Raw genomic sequence first — 22,164 nt, 5'->3', positions numbered from 1 at the left:
GTGTAGCCATAGAACATAATAAAGTATCTCTATTACAATCTCTCAAAAGATAGGACAAAATATGTCGGGTATAGCTATAAAGATTGCTTGTAACTTGTGATACGTTTATATATTAAATGATGTTTCTAAATATGTCCCTGAAAGCAATCTAACTTAAATTTAATCTATAACAATGAAAGAAATTCCATTTTGTCGTCCTACAATGCTTCGTTTTTAATATAAATGTAACAGATTTATGTTAAAATCCTTTATTGGTTAGATAGGAGAGATGCTATGTTGGTATAAAATGTTTCTACTTTGTATTATTATGGTGTTATATCGATCTAAAAACAACAACAAATTTTTTGCTATCAAAATAACTATTTTTTATTAAACCTTATATCCAGCTAATGTCTTTGTTCAGTTTGTTGTTAATAAACTCTTGGAACTTAATTCAGTCTGTAAAATAATCTGACATATCATGTGTCATGTGGTGTAATGGAATTAACTTTTGTAGGTCTAGGGTCTAAGCAACTTTGAGTAAAATAGTTTTTTTTCGAATTTGCAGAGACATTTAAACTTTGCCAGGAAGTAAACGGTTTTTCTAACTCCATTAAAGGACTATACTAGATATATCAGTAGGTATTGACAACTATGCACTGGCTGAAGGTTGATAATTATATGCTATAAAAGTACATTATGCTTTGGTAATGAATAAATTTTCATAATGTAAAAAAGGGCAAATATGTGTTAAATACTGTTGTGATGATTGGTTTAGAAATTGCGAGATATTAATTACCCTAATGAAATAATGTTGAATGTGAAATGAATTGTGATAAAGGTAGGAACATGTAAACAAAGTGGTATTTTAACTTCCAAAACAAAATACTAACTCACTATAACTTTACTAACTACCGAAACGAAAAAGAAACAAAGAATGGTTCAGAAATATGACTAATGAGCAACTTTTTTGAAAACTGTTGCTAGACACCAAATATAACAAGCAATTATCATAGTATTGCAAGCAATCCATAAGTCCCCTACCGGTTAGAATTCTGATTGGCCATTCAATTTTACCAGTGAATGAATGACATGAATAAACATAAATCTTTTGAGTTCTAAGTTTGTCTATATCACAGTAATGTTTTAAGTTTCCCTGCCTAGTAAGGAAATAATGTTTATACAACCTTGTCATATTATAACAATGTGGGATTTTAAAGTAAATCCTATAAGGAATAAAGAAGTTGGAGTGAAAAATACCAATTTCTCGAAAAAAATCTAAGTTCAAGGGGGACATAATCCTGGAAATAGTCTTGCTAGAGTATTTAACCTCCTCAAAAATGTTGAGTGATAATAAGAAACATATATATGAAGTTTGAAGTAGATACATTAGGAAATAAAGAAGTTATTTAAAAAAGACAACATTTTTTTTCATAAAAATTCTAAGTTCAAGGGAGGTAATACTGATAATTTTTGTGCTAGAGTTGTAAACCTTGTCACATATGATGTGGTTGATGACCAGAAACTTATATTTAAAGTTTGAAGTAAACACCTTAAGAAATAAAGAACTTATAGTGAAAAAGCTGAAAAATTTAAATCAGAAATCTTGAAATTCAGGCTATTTGTTGCCATAGCAACCAGAATTTTTAACATAGGAAGAAAAGAAAAAGATGTGCATAATCTCCAGACTGCCATCTACCCATATTTCAAGTTTCATAAAAATATTTTTAGTACTTTTTGAGTTATCACTGGATCCAGTTTATGTGTTAAATTTGCCATATTTTCAGACTATTTGTTGCCATAGCAACCAGAATTTTCAACATAGGAAGAAAAGAAAAAGACGTGCATAATCTCCATACTGCCATCTATTCATATATCAAGTTTCATAAAAATATTTTCAGTACTTTTTGCGTTATCGCGGGATCCAGTTTTGTGGACGGACGGACTGACGGACTGACAGACAGACAGACAGACAGACAGACAGACGGACGACGGACGGAGGGTAAACCTAAAGTCCCCTCCGGTTAAACCGGTAGGGGACTAAAAAGCTTTTGTAAAATTGAAATGAAATCATATGTAAGACTTACTTGGTCTATACGTGTTATTAATTAGATATATTCCTTGTTTTTCAGTCGACATTTTATCAAGAAAGACAATTATATTTTTTGCTTTTTAATCTTTCAAGTTTGTTTTTATTCGTCAGAACCAGGGTCATTTAATTTACATAAGAGGTCCAAAATGGTCATAGATCGCTCATCTGACCAATCGAACACATCCGAGCAATTACTTTGACAAGCATCGTGACTAAGTTTAATGTCAATTTAGTAAATAAAATGTGACCACTAATGTGTTCCAAATTTGGGCAGTGAGACCTCGTTTTTGACCCCAGGTGACTCATGTTGGAACATGACTTAGAAATCAATAAACCAAACTTGCTGTCCTTTCTTTGGGATATTTGGATAACAACAATAGCCACTAGAGAATTAAAAAGATTTTTTCTGTTTTTTAATCATGTGACCTAGTTATTCATCCTAGATGTCCTATGTTCAAACACACCCGAGCAATTCAGTAGACAAGCATCCTGACAATTGAGTAAAAAATGTGACCACTACAGTGTTAACAAGGCTTTCCATACTTGGGCGGTGTAACCTAGTTTTTGACCCCAGGTAATCCATATTCGAATTTGACCTATAAATCATTAAAACAAATTTCAGACCAACTTCCAGAATACTTATATCAAAACAGTCGCCACTAGAGTGTCAACAAGATGTTTTTATTTTTAGCTCCTGTGACCTAGTTTTTCATCCGAGATGACCCACGTTTGAACTCATCCAAGCAATTACTAAGACAAGCATCCTGACTAAGTTTGATGACAATTGAATAAAAAAGTGATTATTAGAGTATTAACAATGATTATCCATAAATGGGCGTAGTGACTTAGTTTTTGACCCAAGGCGACCCATATTCGAACTTGACCTGAAAATCATAAAATAAACTTTAAGACAAATTCCCAGAATAATTGGAGCAAATCAAGTAGTCACTTGAGTGTATTTTAGCTCCTGTGACCTAGTTTTTCATCCGAGATCACCCATGTTCCAACTTATCCCAGCAATTACCTAGACAAACATCCTGACAAAGTTTGAGGATGATTGAAGCAAACATTTAACCACTAGAGTGTTAACGAACAAATGTGGACGGACGACAGACAACGGCCGCGGACGACGGACAGTCAACGATCCTAAAAGCTTAACCTGAGCTAGCTCATGTGAGCTAAAAAGGAGGAACTTTAAAATAGATATGGCGGAACAGTTAACACATATGCGGATAATAAGATAGCGGTGGAACAGTCATTTGGAGTAACTGTTAAGAGTGAGAATAATCTGACAATCTTATTATCTCAATAAAATGTTTAATATGGAAAATTCAAATTCATGAAAATTAAAATGTTTAGTTAGATAAAAATCTAAGTTAATAGTTGAAAAGTGTTAACAGCTTTTAAGGGTTGTATTTGTCTAAAAAATATAAGTGTGAGCTCAATTCGTGCCGCCAATGTTTTTTTTTAAATGTTAAACGATTTAAAACTTAATAAATAAATAATAATCGATTTCGTGTTTCTATAATCTTTTGGGTCATATTTTATGATAAAAAGACGTGTGTGGTTTCTTATCAGGCACTCATGACACAACAAGCCATTGTAGCACACGCCTTTGATTACTCACCATTTCGAATGTACAGTGTACCTGAGAATAGTCAAATATTGTTTAAAGAGTTTCGTTTCTGATGTATAAAAATTGTCAGAGGAAGTACAACGGCGCTCGAGAAATAATCCAGTTTAGAAGAAATATACTACATAAACAATTCAAAAGTAAGTAATTAATAATATATAATTTTAGTGCGCTTATGAAGGCTGTAAATTGATGTATTCTACTATTTCCGAAATTGGTTAAATTGTACAATCATGTATTTTTTCAGTTTTTAGGCCGGATGACTTTCATAAAGGAATAACTAAGTTCTCATAAAGATTTTATTTGTGACGTTTTAACGGTGATTACAGCTCTAGAAGGACATAACGTGGCGAACACTGAAAATAATTTACTCTGAGCTGAAAAAGCTTTCACGTAAATTTCTGTTGCTTGAAGTGATTTTTATAAATATTCCGAATGATGTAACTTTACATGATATGCTTACATACCGTAAAACTATGCATAATCTGCTTGATAATTTGCTTTCCAATGACATGATAGTATATTGATGGTTTTATGACTTAAAACAAGGATCATGTTAGTATCCTTTATCACATGTGTACCACTTTACTAATTAAAGTGTGGTACTCGCTAACTATGGACATGGTCAATTAGCTATACCTATTGGTATTACGAAATGTGTTATCTTCATACTTGTCCACTGCAATCATTTAGGAACGTTAAATTATGTCTCCCAAAACCTTTGGGAGACATATTGCTTTTTCCTTCGCCGTTTGTCCGTCCTTCTGTCCGTCCGCTCTCTTGGGACAGTAATAATGTGGCTAGAGGGACAATAGGTGTGACTGATGATGTCATTCATTCCGTAATGGTTTTATGTGGCTTTTTTCTTTTTTTTGTGGCTAAAAACAACAAAAGAGAGAACAATAGAGTACAGTAGCCACATTATTACTGTCCCGTTAGAACATCCGTCCTCATTAAGATTGTCCGCCCTTCACAGGTCAAACTACTGGTGGGATTTCAACCAAACTTTACAGGAGTGCTCATTTCTATCCCTAGTTGTGCATATTACCTTCACGTTCCACTTCGCTGCACAAAATGGCCACCAGAGCTAAAAATATGAAATATTGATCGACCTTCACAGGTCAAACTAAACTATTGGTTGCATTTCAACCAAACGTTTCAGGAGTGATAAGTACCATCCGTAATTGTGCACATCACGGCACGTTCCGCTCCGATGCACAAAATGGCCGCCAGAGCTAAAAAAAGAGAAAATCTTGTCCGGCCTTCACAGGTCGAACTACTGGTAAGATTTCAACCAAACTTTACAGGAGTGATCAATACCAGCCTTAGTTGTGCACATCACGGACACAATCCGCTTCGTTGCACAAAATGGCCACCATAGCTTAAAATAGAAAATTCTTGTTCGGCCTTCACATGTCTAACTACTGGTGGGATTTCAAACAAACTTTACAGGAGTGATCAGTACCATTCCTTGTTTGACACATTACCGGCACGTTCCACTTTGCTGCACAAAATGGCCGCCAGGGCTAAAGATAGAAAAATATAATCCTGCCTTCAAAGGTCAAACTACTGATGGGATTTTAACCAAACTTTACAGGAGTAATCAGTACCATCCCTAGTTGTGCACAATACCGGTACATTCCGATTCGCTGCTCAAAATGGTCGTCAGAGTTATAAATAGAATAATTTTATCCAGCTTTCACAGGTCAAGCTACTGATAGGATTTCAATGACACTTCACATGAGTGACAAAAACCCTTCTAGTTGAACTTGACCTTGACGTATTCTACGTGCAGTATGAAATGTTTGGAATGTTACAGTTAAAATGTATTGAATTCAAAATTTATCAAAGGTGTTATCGTTCTTCAAGACTAAATTGATGATCATGTATTTATTTTTACCCCTGTCTTCTGAACAGTCTCACAAAAGTATTTTGACTGTATACATGTATTTAAAAAAAATTTTTTTTAAACTCTAAATATGAAACGTCACTATCATTATTTTGATAATAACAGCAATTGTATAGATTTGATGCATAATAAGCTTTGACCTTTTATCTTATTAATAATTTTAGATATAATATTTCATACGCCTAATAATTAACTTGAACGACAATTAATTGAACACATTATGCTTTCAGTCAGCACTTGTCTTCGAAAAGCGCCGGTGTAATATTAGATTTTGAGTCCGTTGAAAATTGACCCGTAGGTTTTTACGAACTAGTATAATCAACTTTGTAAATAAATCCATTAGAATACGTATCGATAGATAGCTTTGGTTTTAAGAAATATTCTCTTATCACTGTGTTTTAAACGCGTATATCCTTAATATTGTGTGACATAGAAGAATATTTTATTATGAGTGAATTTGAAGGAGTTCATTTCGGTTTCTTAAACTTGTTTTTTAATAAGCAGATTATATTGATATTGGTATTTTAAACAGAAGAAGGCTTGCATAAAAGTGTATTGCTATTGGAGAATTATCATGATAAGTGGTGATTAATTGTTAATTTTAAGAAAACTAAAATAATGATTTTGAGAAAAAGGAGACTCAGACTTAACATTTAATTTTATGTAAAGGATAAAAAGGAAATTGCCGAAATATTCACTTATTTAGGAGTAGTCTTTAGAACCGGCGGATTATTCATACTTCTTTTGAAACAATATCCTTAGATAACTAGTCGTGTTAACCTCTCGGCCACGCTGTATAAATATTGCAAACTTTTGAATTGAACTGTGCCGGCTTCGAGTTTATTAATTTAAACTGGCAGATGGAATAAACCTTTTGCTTTACCTTTAAATGATGGGAAATGCAATTTTTTGAAGATGAATTTCACGTTATTTTAGAATGTTTGCTATATGCGGAATCACGATATATATATATATATATATATATATATATATATATATATATATATATATATATATATATATATATATATATATATATATATATATATATATATATATATATATATATATATATATATATATATATATTTACGAGAAACACTTTTGGAAAAGACCAAATATACCTTATTTTTTTGCATTTAAAAATTTGATGAATTCAGAAAATTAAATAGAAATTAGAAACTTATCAATGTATATATTTAAGGCTTTCGATTTTCGAAACTCTATTTTTTACAGTTAATCAAATGTTTGTCCAAAACGCTGTATGACTGTTTCTTATATATATATATTTCTTATATATATATTTATTTTTGATTTGTTTTGTGATTTACTCCCTTATTGATAGGATGGTATCTGACCTTTATTTACCAGTAATATTATTTGAGACATGTTGATACTTGTGTCACTAAGTGATTGTATATTCTTCTGTTAGTTAACACTTTCTAATTGTTAAAAATACTGTGTAACTTAATTATAGATGTTTTATAAGGTATTGGTATTGACCATTTGACCGTATTATATGCTTAATTGTTATGGCCAACTATACAAAAAATTAATGCATTGATGTCAAATAAAAGAAAAAATACATGTTTAATCTTGCAAAGTATATAAAAGAAGCATTATGGTTACGCCAAATACCCTTGAAAGTTTACCTGTCTTCTGATCGTATATTGTACTTCATTATTTGTCTATGCTATTTATGTATATTATTGTCTTTGCCATAAGTTTTTTGTTTGTAAATGGCCAAAGACAAATGTATTGCTGATTGCCAATAAATGAAACTGAACTCTTATCTATACCTCAAATGAATTAATATCTTCCCCTAGATTTAAAACCGATATTTTTACATTGCCGCAATATTGATCCAAGGTATGCTTAAGGTAATAACAGTTGTGCGCTTTAATCTATGTCTTGATTTCTTATCCTACTCAACATATATATTAAACCCAAAATACATGTATCACGTCAATGGTTTGATTTTTTTTAATATCAGTAAGTGTAACGTCTGCTACACTAACCTTCTCGCATCTTGCTATTCGTAACATTTGCGTACTGATCAGGGGAAGTAACCCTAACGGTTGCTGATACACTACACTTCTCGCAGCAGCGGGTACTTCCTGAAGCACAAAAAGTACTGCCATACAAAAGCAAGGTCCAAATTCAGAGGGTATTGAATTATAACACGGTTGTTAATAATTCCTAAGTTAAAATTCATTCTAAAAGGGATGGGCGGGTTTTTAACTTGTGTGATATCTTATAACATTAATAACAGTAGAATGCAGTTATTTTTTATAGTAGCCTGCGACACCTTTTGGTAGGGGAAAAAACATAATCCATGCAATCCAATATTAAAGTTCATACATAAGTGTCATATAGCTGAGCATTATCAGTAATTACCGACGGATGGGCAAATTATTAGCTCCTGGTCCACTTGAATCGAACGGATAGATAGATATTCATTTCTGAAAAATCTGAAAGTAATACAGAAATATTACGTTTCATACGCATGAACATATAGGCATGTTTGGCAAGATTGTTTTGATCACTTATCAATGTTTAAGAATGACCTGTCTATAGTTGATCAGTTTTTAACTGGGGGTAATTTTTTCACGTTTGTCAATAAATAACGGTTAGGTATCAATTTGTAACTTGAAATGCTCAAAATCCGTCAGAAAATATATCTTGGGATAAACTTTCAACAGGGTTAAAATTTAATGTTACACCGACATGATGTAGGATTATTGATTGTGTTTGAAAATTAGCTTACTATGCCTTTAAAAGCCTCTTCACGTATTAATGTTAGGTAGATAAAAAGAATCAAAATTGTGGCAAAAGATTTTGTGCCGAACGAAAATTATCAAAAGTCAATGTATTTCACTTAATAAATAACAACTGAACCATCGGGAAATATCTCTGCATCACCATACCGACTATAAAGCTGTTGTGGACATGATAATATAAAATATCCCAAATGCCCATAAATATGCCGAGTTGTAAGGCCATTACTTTTAAAACTTTTGGTTTTCTGAAATACGTTGAAATACCCCGATAATAAATTAGATATATATATGCTATCGGGAATTTCTGTGATAAACCTATATAATTTGTCAAAGAAACGCCGAGATAACTTTTGACGGTAATATGAAAGAATGACTGTAAAATGGGTCAAACCGTTCTCGCATTATAATCAGGCAAGGATCTGAATTTTCAAAATATGTTTAATCTATATATCTATATATTATAAAATCATGTGTTTGTAATGTCAAAATGCGTAAAAATGTCGAGAAAACAACTTCAAAAAAAAAAAAAAAAAAAAAAAATAAATGAATGTATAATAAATAAATGAAAAATAAGAAAGTTATCACATTCAAGGACAGAGCGAGAGAAATCTGATACAATTAGATTAATTTAGATTTGATTAGAAGTGACAAACTGATTATTTTCAGATAAAACAAAAAATAGTCTTAACAAGTCCATTGAGTTTTCTCACACAAAAAAAACAAACAAAAAAAACTCACGATAAATAGTTTGTTAATGTCAATAATTGACCCGCTATCTATCTGATAAAATATTTTAAACTTTGGCAATAATTGAACACGTGTAATCTATTCTTGACAGTTTTTTAACGTCTGATCTATACAACAAATTTCGGAACATTTCATGATTCGGATTACACAACAGTAACACATGTGTGTAAACATCAAAGAATGACAGATTCTTTTGAAAGGGCGGCTTGCGACTCCTCGTCAGAAGTCATCGTGTGTAGATTTAATGTGGGTTGTTAAACAATCGCAACGTGATATTTTACTTATTTGTGAATGCTTTTTGATTTCACACATGTGAGCTTATGATTTTGTGTATTGAGGAAATCTGTGGAATGAAGACACTCTGCGATAATTTGCATTTTAATACTCTAGTAGTAAGTACTAAGTACTAAGTCCTATTTATTTACCAGATTTATCAGAGTCGGGCAAAGAAGATATACATACACTTACTAAATATCTTACCTTCAGGACATTAAGATATGAAAGATTTTATTTGCCCACGCCAAACCTACTTTATTTGGAAATCAGTAATCCAAATTATAAAAAATGACCGTCAAATATCGTGTTAAAAAGAAAGTGAGTTTAGTTCTTGTTGAAAAACTGTGTTGAAATTCACAGATTAACGTATTCTTCTGAGGTTATCTAACTTACACTTCTGATAATGCAAGAATGAAAAGAAATAACTTTAATGGTAAGGACAAAGTTTATATTTATTAAGATACTCTGTTCTAATGTTACATCAAGTTAACTTGAACAAAAAACCCTAACCCTAGAATTGTATGTTTATCAATTCAAGCTACAGAATATCACAGATTTTTCAAAGAAAAAAACAACAACAACAAAACAATTGCTAAAAAACCGCGAGAATATATAAGAATTGATAGGATATCTCTAATAGTAGGATAACTGCCTTGTTACTAATAATATCCTTTGAAAAAAGCAATATTTCCTTTAGAAATAAATTAATAAGTATTTACGCGCTATTTTTTTGTCCGCGTCTTTCTTTCTTATCTTGATATTGTTGCTCAGATTGGACACATGTATTTTTATTCATCTCTAGCGCATGACATAATTTAGTCATGGACACAACATAGTTAACCAATCAGATCAAACTGTATGTATGAAAAAAGTCTGGTTAAAATCATACATGCAACAATACTCTTTGAATCTACTTAATGTATTATTTTTTGAAATTTGATACACGTCTTTATTTTTTAAGGATCATTTCATATGAGGAATGAGACCCATCAATCAGACATTCTTTTTGACTACGTTATGACCCTTTTATGTTATCCCTGTCCTTATGAAAACTTCAGAAAGAATAAGCCTGGTTTATTTTTTTCGGTAGGGACATCGGCCATGACCGGTTAATGAATTTTATTGTTGTTTGTGATCATAAGGTCAAGGTCAAGGTAACCATGATACTTCATGTATAATCAGTGTCTGATAAATAACTCGAAAAGGAATATGCCATGGTTTATATCACAAAGTATGGCCAACTGATCAGTAGATGACACTTTATGATTTTGAAATCATGTGGTTAAAGATAACGGTCATAATAACGCTTAATTTTAAATATTTGTCCATTCACTTGATAAGTAATAAGCCATGTATTTTGTTACTTAATTACCTGAATGAAAAGTAGAAAATCTCTTACGATTTTGATGAGATGAGATGAAAGGTCAATGCTACAATGACACATACAGTAAAATCCTTGTCGACTAAATAGCTTGGGAATAAATAACCCATTGTGATGCTACTTGGTAGAAATATTGTTCATGACAATTTGATTTGCTAATTCTCTTGTGTGAACGACTTTATTATCTCTTTTGCATCACATAATAACTCGTGCAAAATACTTAAATACATGTAACTACGACTAAGTAAATGAAAAAACACACATGCTACCTCTGTTGTACAGTAATTTGATGCTTATGTACACGAAAAAATGAAATTGTGAAAGTTATATGAGCGTCATGACAAAACCAACATAATGGATTTGCGACCAGCATGAATCCAGACCAGCCTGCGCATTCGCGCAATCTGATCAGGATCAATGCTGTTCGCTTACCAACCCTTTTACAAGTAGAGGAACTGATAGCGAACATTCATGGATATACTTTCGTTTCAAATATTACTATTCAAGACTTGGCTCAGCAGCCAATATTTCAAATTCATAGTCCTTGTCTTTCAGTGACAGATTTTTTGATAACTTGGCTGATAACAATTTATGATGAGTTTGTCCTCAAACACACTAAGATTATGCTGGTACTTCTTTATAAAAGTACTTTAATGGTTTATCAAGTGATTAATTCTGTCAACTTTAGTTAAATTCATGGTTGTCATGCTGAGGTAGATTCGGAGGTTGTGAACGTTGGCTGCGCCTTGTTGATCTCCGTTTTCGATATTTTGTATTAACCTTAAGGGTAAAAGCATGAGCAATAACTTTCTTAGCACAGCTACCTTAAGAACAATGTCTTTCAAAAATCAAACTTGATCTGACCTTAACCTATTACAAATCTTGCCTTAACAGGTCAAGTGATTGTAATTCCACCTTTATGTTGCCTTTAACTTTGAAATTATTGAATGTTTTGTCCTATACTTGTACACAGAAATCTTTGTAGTAAGCCACTGAAGAAGATTAAGTTTAAATTGAATTTGACACATAAAGTGAACTCTGCTACTATTGGCCATAGCAATGTTAATACTTTATTGATTTGACTAAATATTAGAAAAGAGCATTCTTATGACAAATACAAATGTTGGAAAATTCAAATTTGACATAAACCTTTATTTGACTCTATTTCGAATAATAAAAATTAGTTTTAATTTTCACTATTTTTTCATTTATTTACAGATCTTTTAATTAGACATAACACATATTAAGAAATACGACATGTCAAATCATTCTGATATGACCTTGACCTTTAACTGATCTAGACCGTCATGGTCAAATTATTGAATTTTTTTTTCGAAAATTGTGTTACTTTACTTAAAACTTACATATCTTTTCAAACTTTGACAAAAGAACACATATAACAAACCGATCTGTTGAATAATTCTAAAGTTTTGACCTTACATTGACCCTGACCGTCAAAGTCAAATTATCGAAATTTGCTTAAATTGTAAATTTTGACAAAAGAGCATTAATTGCAAAACAGACATGCTGATTAGTTCAATTAGACCTCAAACCTTTGAATGACTTTGACCGTCAAATTTAAATACGAAATTAAAATTCTCTTTGTAACAGAAAATGTTTGTTGGTGTCCTCTTTCATATAATATTCTTCCTCTGTTATCCTTATGAAGAGTTTGACTTTAGAAATAAGAAAATGTAAAGCGTTGGGTCTTGTTATCTGCACTAGTACTATGACACTAATAAAAACCGTTATGAAAGACGCTGGAAAATTATAAAACAACTTCATGTTCTAACATAGAAATACCCAAGGAAGTAATATTTCATAACAATAGGATTTTTTATTGAATAATTTGATATTATAATATTCTAACCGTGAGAATATATGCTTGACCAATGTAAAATTGTAAAACATTATCAGCAAACGGTGACATCATTCTTGATTTCTATCTTAATAAAACAAAATATAATTCTAGGGTTGTATTTTTATAAATTTTTTTAATGGAAATACAATTTCCAAATTTACAACTTAATGACTCAAAATAGTATTTTATTATTCTAGCTCCATTAATTAAAAAAATAATATTTTGGTTATATGTGTTACAGGGTAATGTTATTCTACAACCATATCTAACTAAGTTTCATTTATGTAATCTCATTTTGACAATTTTGTTTATTTGTTATCATTTCAGAATGTTTCATTCACCAGAATATAGAAATACTTTGTCACTGCATTTATCTGAGGTATTAGAGGATATTGGTGTCAATGAAGATATGGTGATGAAAAGAAGGAGACAAAATATGCTGGTGGAGAATATTATAACCGTAGGACAGAGATCAATGGGTTTAAACCTGTCTGTATACTATCTTGGGAGTCAGTCTGAAGGTACAACTACATTAGGTCTCAAATCAGATGCTGACATACTGCACGTGAATTATGGTTGTAATGTAATACAGGACTTGTCAGAGTGGAAACAGAATCAATTCAATCTTCTCATGATACATGATAAGGAGTATGTAACACCTGGATATTGTTTCCTACAACTACTTCGACCTGATAAGCCTGAATTTGAGACAGTCCTTTATAACGAATGTATTGGTAAAGAACATTTTATCAAAGACAGTAGTGGGAGAATTTTATTGAAAAATACATTCTATTGTGGTTTATATGAAGATTCTGAGAGACACGGGCCATCTAATGCTGTCCCCGGGGGAAAAGGATACAGTGATATTGACATAGTTTATGCTATGAATTGTAATTCATTGCCACAATCAACTTCGTATTTCCTAAACAGACAAAGCATAGGGAGATGGCCAACGTCTGAAATGATCAGATATATTTCTAGTAATGGTTGTTGTCTTGTTGGTGCTAGCAGTAAGATAAGTACTTACCCAGAATTAGAATGGAGGAAATCCACATCATTAGGAGAAAGATACCTAATGTTTAATCTAAACATAACACAAATACATTGTTATGTTTTGATGAAAATTATTTTGAAAACTTCTCTTACATCTCAAAGTGCTTTGAGTAGTTATATGTGTAAAACTGTATTGTTACACTGTATACAAAAGACCGACCAAAATATTTGGAAAAAAAACAATCTTTTCACCTGTTTAACATATTGCTTGCTTGAACTGCAAAGCTATATTCAAAATGAAAATTGCCCTCATTTTATAATTCCAGAAAACAACCTAATGGCCGGAAATTTTACTGCTGAAGAAAAGCTTGTTATTGAACGGGGTATAAGTGACATAATACAGAGTGATGGTGACTTTTTGTTTAAAATTAATTTGGATCATATTTGGTTTCGACTAAATGAAAAAGGTGAAGAAAATTGTTTTCCTAATCCATATGGTTGCCCAAAAGAAGTTATTAAATTAAAAAAAAAAGCAGAACATATACTCGATAAATCAAAATTTAAAAGTTACACAATTATCGTTCAAAGTCCTCTTGAAATAAATGAGTTTATTTCTTATAAGTTAAATTATGATATAGCAGTACGTATAAGCGATATGATATTATGCTTTTATGGAGGCTTGTCACATCAAAGAAATCATATACTAGACGAACTTAAACGATATATCTTAAAGCTAGTACACTATAGCTTACAAGGAAACAGATTAGAAAAGCTTGCAAGCCGTTGTCTTGTACCGTTCCTTTTCTCCAGCCTTGGATCGATAATGGCATCATCAAATATTCAACAGAATATTGCAGTTCAATATCAAGCACTTAAGTGGCTCTCATTGGGTTTAAAATCGGATGTGACATCCGGCGGACTTAAACTAGCGTCAGTGTTGTATTGCGCAGGTGATATGGATAAAGCGGAGTTAACTCTAAAACAAATTGACAATCGGTACAACTGTGATGTTGTTGAATCTATATGTGCTTGCTCGGCTTACCCATTGTCAAACCGTTCTGCAGAACTTGTGAGAAATTTTTGCAAACAGAACGAATATTGCATCAATCGAGCAACATCATTTTGTGTAAGATTCATGCAAATGGAAATCAGCTGTGTTCCTCGAGAATTACAATATGAAATGATGAGATCTACGCAAGGTGACATGCAACACAGAAAGCAGAGAGAAAGCGCTTGGATGAACTTTGCAGTGGTTGATTCTCTTCCTTTTCTCTTCTTTTTACAGTACAAGGCATACGGACATCTACAAACACATCAGGACCAACAACGTGCACTTAAAAGCCTTGCGAGAACAACCGTATCTGATAAAAACCTTGGCCACAGAGAAACAGCTCTAAATCTTCTTGGCCAATGTATGGAGGAGGACAACAAATGCAAGGGGGCATTACAGTGTTTTATGATTTCTCGTCAATTACGAGAAAGGAACAACGCCGCAAATTTTCACATTTGCAATTTATTACTAAAATATGTCTCTCGCATGCAGCTCTAAGTGCAGTATGATTTGTAGGCCCCCCTTCGAAGAAAAGGTGGTATATTGTTTTGATAATGTCAGTGGGTCGTCAGTGGGTCGTCTGTCGGTCTGTCTGTCGGTAGATCACATGGTTTCCGCTGATTATCTTAAAAACTTTAATCACAAAGTCTTTATATTTTACATACTGTTTGATTATATCTAGTAGATGAACTCCATTGATTTTTGGGCCACTAGGTTATAGATCAAGGTTAAGGGGCCTTTAATGCCATAATGTTTTCTGCTGATTAATTTATAAATTGTTCATCACAAAGTCTTTATATTTCACATACTGATTGGTCATAACTAGTAGATGACTTCTATTGACGTTCGGGTCACTAAGTCAAGGGTCAAGGTCACAGGGGCTTTAACTGTCAGAATGGTTTTCTCTGACTATCTTGAAAAATATTCATCATAAAATATTCATATTTGACATACTGATTGGTCATGACTAGTATATTACCCTATTGATTTTTGGGTCACTAGGCCAAAGGTCAACGTCATGTCGGAATGGTTTCGCTGATTATCTTAAAAATTATTTATCACAAAGTCCTTATATTTTTTATACAGATTGGTCATATTTAGTTGATAACCCCTGTTGAGTCACTGGGTTAAAGGTCAAGGTCACAGGGGCCTTAAATATCAGAATGTTTTTGCTGATTATCTTGATTACTATTCATCATAAAGTCTTTATTTTTGACAAACTAATTAGTCATAACTAGTTAATGATGCCTATCAATTTTCTGGTAACTAGGTCAAAGGTCAAAATTGCCTTAACTGTCAGAATGATTTCCCTTGACTATATTGAAAACAATTTAACACAAAATCTTCATATTTCACATACTGATGGTCATAACTAGTATATTACCCTATTGATTTTTGGGTCACTAGGTCAAAGGTCAACGTCACAGGGGCTTGAATGATCAGAATGGTTTCCGCTGATTAACTTGAATAATATTCACAATGAAGTCTTTGTATTTCACATACTGATTGGTCATAACTAGTAAATGACCCCCATTGATTTTCGGATCACTTGATCAAAGGTCAAGTTCACAGGGGCCTTTAATGTCGGAAAAGTTTCCGCTGCTTATCTTGAAAAATATTTATCACAAATTCTTCATATTTAAATACTGATTGATCATAACTATTACATGACCTCTATTGATTTTCGGGTTACTAGGTCAAATGCCCAGTTCACTAGGACCTTAAATGTCAGAATGATTTCCGCTGATTATCTTGAAAACGATTCATCGAAAAGTCTTCGTATTTCACATACTGATTGGTCATAACTGGTAGATTACACCTTTTGTTTTTAGGTAATTAGGTCAAAGGTCAAGGTCAAATGGCCCTAATTGTCAGAATGGTTACATTAATACGATTATATATTTTTTATTCCCTCCAACTTTTATAACTTATTAATGATATCTTTCATTCAGTTTCAGGTAATATATTTGTCATTATTTTTTCCTTAGCTGAACACTTACATGTTCCTATTTATAGAATGGATAGTTAATTGTTTCACAAAAGTTTAAGACAATACTTTTCTACAGATGGATTTGTGTGGTCAGAATCCGACATGCACATCAGACTTCCACACAGGAAAAATCTTTTCAAACAAAATTTGTTTGAAATTTGATAATGTTTTTTTACGAACTAGTATAATAAATTTTACAAATTTATCAGAATACGTATCTATGGGTAGCCTTGGTTATAAGAAATATGCTCTTATCAGTGTGTTTTAAACGCTTTTATCCCTAATATTGTGTTACATAGAATAATATTTTATTATGAATGGACATGAGCTAAATTAGGTTTCTTAAAAGTGTTTTTACATTTATATCCAGATGAAATTGATATCGGTATCTGAAACAAAAGAAGGCTTGCATAAAGGTTTATTGTTATTGGAGAATAATTGTAAGAGGTTTACTGTTAATATTAAGAAAACGTATATGATAATTTTGAGAAAAGGGAGACTCCAACATTTAATTTCATGTAAAGATTGCCGAAATATTCACTTATTGAGGAGTAGTCTATACAACCGGTGGATATTTTAATACTTCTTTTCAAACACTATCTAGTCAGGCTTTGAAGGCATTATTTGAATTACAACCAGATTTGCTTAAATACTCGTGTATAACTGTGAATAATAAATAAAACCTTTTTGATAAATTCAACTCACTAATTTTGAATCATGCTTTAGAGATAAACGGTCTATATGATAGTTGTAAATTAGAAACAAGTGCATTAAAATGTTTGTAAAAGAATGTTAGGCCTCAGAGTACAAAACAGAACAGTTTTATTTATCGAGAACTAGGAAGAACAAACTTGAAATGCAAAAGAATTGTAAGTGTAATAAATACTGGCTTAAAATTATACAACTTGAAGTTGTAAAACATATTGAAATAGCATATGATTTATTGTACAGACAGTTATATGTAACACCTAGAAGTATTAGAGATTTATTACAGTCACTTGGTTTTAATGATGTATGGTTATCCAAAGGTGAAGGCAATGTCATGTATTTATTAGTTAAGTAAAACAAAGAGTCAATGATGTTTTTGTCCGAGATTGGTTTTCAAAAATAAATGACGAAACTTAAGCTTGTACGTATGTATTGATTGCAGTCTTTAGATTGCAAAAGTACTTAATCTGTATTCATATTGAAAATTTTAGAATAGCGTTGTCCCGGCTCAGAGTTTATTCACATAGACTTAAGACTGAAATAAACCTAGTGCTATACATTTTGATGATAGAAAATGTAAAAATAGTTTTTTTTTTTTAAAGATCAATTTCACTTCATTTTAGAATGTTAGCGATATGCTGATTCACGAATTTTTTATAAAGAAATAATGGAAAAGACCAAATATACCCTAATTTGTTGCATTGATGAATTCAGAAAATGAAATTTAAAAAGAAATTTGAAACTTATCATTGTATATATTTCAAGATTTCGATGTTCGAAACACTATTCTTTACAGTTAATGAAAAGTCTGTCCGGATCGCTGTATCACTGTTTCGTATATATATATCTATTTTTGTTTTGTTTTGTGATTTACTCTATTAGATATTTATTTAACACTTTCTGATTGCTTAAAGTACTGTGTAACTTAATGATATAAATTATGTTTCATAAAGTATTGACATTGACCATTTGACTATGGAGGGCGTTCGTTGCCAAAATTCCAGACATGTAAAGTGTTCCTTTTTAAAATGACTTTTGAAAATGCGAACTTGTATGCCTACCATTTTTATTGTATGCCTCTTAATTCAATCTTTTAATTGAAGGTTACCGCCTTTATATAACAAGTTTACATATATATCGTAACAACTGACCTAACATCTAAAACGACAACAAATTTACAAGTTCGTATCTTCCATTGCATGCAATACATACGCATGTTTGTACACTTATAGATCTGTAATATACAAATGAAATGTAAAACTCGAATACGGAAAATAGAGTTTAAGAAAACGTGCTACCAGTTGTAGAACTACAAGAGTACGTTAACACAGTAACATGTTTAAAATGACAAAAGTAGATTCACAAAGTTAAACGATTTTAAGTCAAGCATAACGCCCCGCCCCTCTCGGAGTATTTACGAACTTCTATTGCGGACAGGTATAAAACGGCGCCTCTCCCATATTTTTAAATAAAACTGAAGGACAACATACGGCATTTTTCATAACATATATATGTTACATTTGTTACAAAAGTTTTGTCACTAGCAACATCACTTGAAAATTGCTGATTTTACCATTTATGATAACTTGTGCATTACCTTATTATTTAACATCGTGTTCTTATCAGTTACAAATTATTTATCATTTTAGTGATTAGCCTGTCCGTGCTATGCCTAGTGCCCTGTCCTGTGTTTTGTTTGGGGTCCGCCTGGGCTTCTTGCCACTTGTTCTTGTTGCTGGGTCATGTAGGGTTGCGTTCATTGAGCGCCGCCTTTCCTTGTTGATCTTGTTTATCATATATTCCTGAGAAACATCGGCGATTTGGAAATTTTTAGGGGAAACAATGACCAACTTCAAGGGAGTAATTTTATTGATAATGTAAAAGCCATCCAATATTCTTATTGGTATCATTGAAAAATGTATTGGCACAAATTTCATTTTCAACAAAAACTATGCAAGTATTTGCAAAAATAGGATTTTAAAGCGGCCACCGAGATTTCCTTTCCGAAATCAAGAAAATACTTATCCGTAGCACATATGTACAATCTTTAATAAGGTATTTTCAGTATGAATAAAAACTTTTTGCACTTGTTCATTATCCCTCATGTACAGACTCAATCAAACCGAGTCTGCAAGTCTTATGTAATTTTGTAGTGATTAGTGCTTCCGAGGGATCACTTTGTTTCCAGATTTTAATACTTCACAACAGCAGGTGTCAAGTGCCGTGTGGCAGCTGTAAAAAGTTGCCCCGTACTTCACTTCAGTGTTTTTCTGGTCCTTCGGGATCATTGATGCCAGCGCTATTAAGTGTTGAGAATTGAGTACCGTTCAAGCCGGTGGTAGGGGGCGTGAGGGATGTTGCACTTGTTCATTATCCCTCATGTGCAGACTCAATTAAACCGAATCTGCAATTCTTATGTAATTTTGTTGTGATTAATGCTTCCGAGGGATCACTTTGTTTCCAGATTTTTAATATACTTGTTCAAAGCTTATGGTCTTAAATTTCATTCAATATTCAATTTCCTTTTTGAATAAAGTATCTAAAGGAAGCGACGTTATTTTTTTCCGAATATATGAGTGTGGATTTAAGAGAAAAAATAAACAACGATAAATTAGAAACAATTTTTTTTTAATACTTCTACATAATTAATTTTCATTTTTAAGGCATCACTAGAAAGTTCATAAAGGATTCTTTTACTTGAGTCTAAAATTATCAACGCCGCCTTTCCTTGATGATCTTGTTTATTATCAAAATTGACCAAGAAATAAAAAAAGTAAGTAGGGGGCGCCATGTTTTTCTTACTGAATTTCAGAGTGTGTTTTTTTTTACTTGGGGATCATATGCCGTTTTTCATGGTATGGCACTTACGTGTCACATTGAAGGTTCCGTGATAATCGCCATATTAACACATCTGCGGATGTTTCAAAATTGTACCAGTTCATGTTGAATTTTGCTTAAGCCGGTGCTAGGGGGCGTGGACGATAACTTGCTCTTTCCATTACCGTCCATGAGCAGTCTCAATCAAACCGGGCCTGCAACATTCTCAATTTTGTCGTTTTGAGCGTTCTTTAGGGATTCTTATTTTCTCTATTTTACAGAAAGTAACATGATAAACTTTTTAACGAAAAGTTAATTCAGTTTGATTTAATTCATTTTTATTTTTAGGCATTATATAATTATATATCATAAATCGTATGAAGCACACTTTTATTTCAATCCAAAATTATCAAAATATATTACGAACTTAAAAAAAAGTTTGGAGGAACGCCGTGTTTTTCTTACCAATTCGAGAAGGTTATTTTCAGAGTAAAAAAACCTAAAAATTCAATACATCTATTTAATTCATTTTTATTTCCGAGGCACTCATAGAAAGCTTATGGAGTAATCTTTCATTTGATACCAATAATATTGGACTTTTTATAGAAATAAAAAAAAGTTAGAATGGACGCCGTGTTTTCCTTCACTTTAGAGAGGCGACGGGTATTATACCTGTCCGTACATTTCCGTGATAGAAGATCGTAATTACTCAGAGAGAGGCGGGGCGTCATGCATGACTTAGAATCGTTTAACTTTGTGAATCTACTTTTGTCATTTTAAACATGTAACTGTGTAAACGTACTGTTGTAGTTCTACGACTGGAACACGTTTTATTAAATTATATTTTCTGCATTCGAGTTTTACATTTCATTTGTGTTTTTCAGGTACAGATATATATTTACAAGTGTGTAAACATGCTTATGTATTATATGCAATGGTAGATACGAACTTGTAAATGTGTTGTTGTTCTCCATGTTAGGTCCATAATCCATATGTGTAACGCATAGGTCAGTTGTTAAGATTTACATGTAAACTTGTTATTTAAAAGCGGGTGCCTTCAATTAAAAGATTGGATTAAGAGGCATATCATCATTTGCTGTGCACGAATGCAATAAAAAATGCTAGACATACATGTTCGCATTTTCAAAAGTAGTTTTCAAAAGGAACACATTACATGTCTGGAATTTTGGCAACGATCGCCCTCCATATTTGACGGCATTAGATGCTTATTTGTTATACGTAGGTGTACGCATGGGCATATTGCCCAGATGTATTTCAAAATAAACTCTTGAAACTTTTGAAACTCTTGTGTAAAAGTTAATCGATTTATACCCTATAATAAATCAAATCTTCCCCTAGATTAAAAAACAAAAGTTTTACATTGCCGCATTATAGGCCAAAGGTATGCTTAAGGTAATAAAAGTTGTGCGCTTTAATTTATTACTTGTTTTCTAATCCTACTCAACATATCTTTCCCAAAATACATGTATAAAGTAAATGGTTTCTTATCTCATACCAGTAAGTGTTTTACATCTGCTATTTTAACCTTCTCGCGTCTTGCTACTGATCAGGGGAAGTAACCGTCACAGTTGCTTATACATTACACTTCTCGCAGCGGTTACTTCCCTAATCAGTACAGACATGTTTATGAACGAAGCACGAACAATGTTCTGTAATACGAAGACAAGGTCTAAATTCATGAGAAATTGAAATATAACACGGCTGTTATAAAGCCTTAGTTAAAATTCATTCTGAGAGGCAAACATGGGTTTTAACTTGTGTGAAATCTTTTAAACATTAACAACTGTAGAAGGCAGCCATTTTTATACTAGCAGGCGATACATTTTGATCGGCAAAAACAATAAACAAACATTATTTACATGTTATGCAATATTAATGTTCACTACATAAGTGCTATGTAGCTGATCATTATCAGTTATAAGTTTA

General features: G+C 32.2%; 1 protein-coding gene across 1 annotated transcript; it reads left to right on the top strand.

Moving 5' to 3' along the window:
• The first annotated feature begins 3,744 nt into the window (after positions 1-3,744).
• LOC132727347 (uncharacterized) lies at positions 3,745-21,256 on the top strand. Its single transcript, XM_060712782.1, has 2 exons — positions 3,745-3,844; positions 12,986-21,256. Exon 2 carries the CDS (start codon positions 12,987-12,989, stop codon positions 15,198-15,200), a length of 2,214 nt encoding a protein of 737 aa, XP_060568765.1. The 5' UTR covers positions 3,745-3,844; position 12,986; the 3' UTR covers positions 15,201-21,256.
• The last annotated feature ends 908 nt before the right edge of the window (positions 21,257-22,164 follow it).

The sequence above is a fragment of the Ruditapes philippinarum genome, unplaced genomic scaffold, assembly GCF_026571515.1.
Source record: "Ruditapes philippinarum isolate M1 unplaced genomic scaffold, ASM2657151v2 ctg688_1_1_1_1, whole genome shotgun sequence".
NCBI lineage: Eukaryota > Metazoa > Mollusca > Bivalvia > Venerida > Veneridae > Ruditapes > Ruditapes philippinarum.
This window is presented reverse-complemented; position numbering and strand designations above follow the sequence as displayed.

Coding starts and splice junctions, on each gene's coding strand:
- LOC132727347 (XM_060712782.1), top strand. CDS start 12,987: ATGTTTCATTCACCAGAATATAGAAATACTTTGTCACTGCATTTATCT.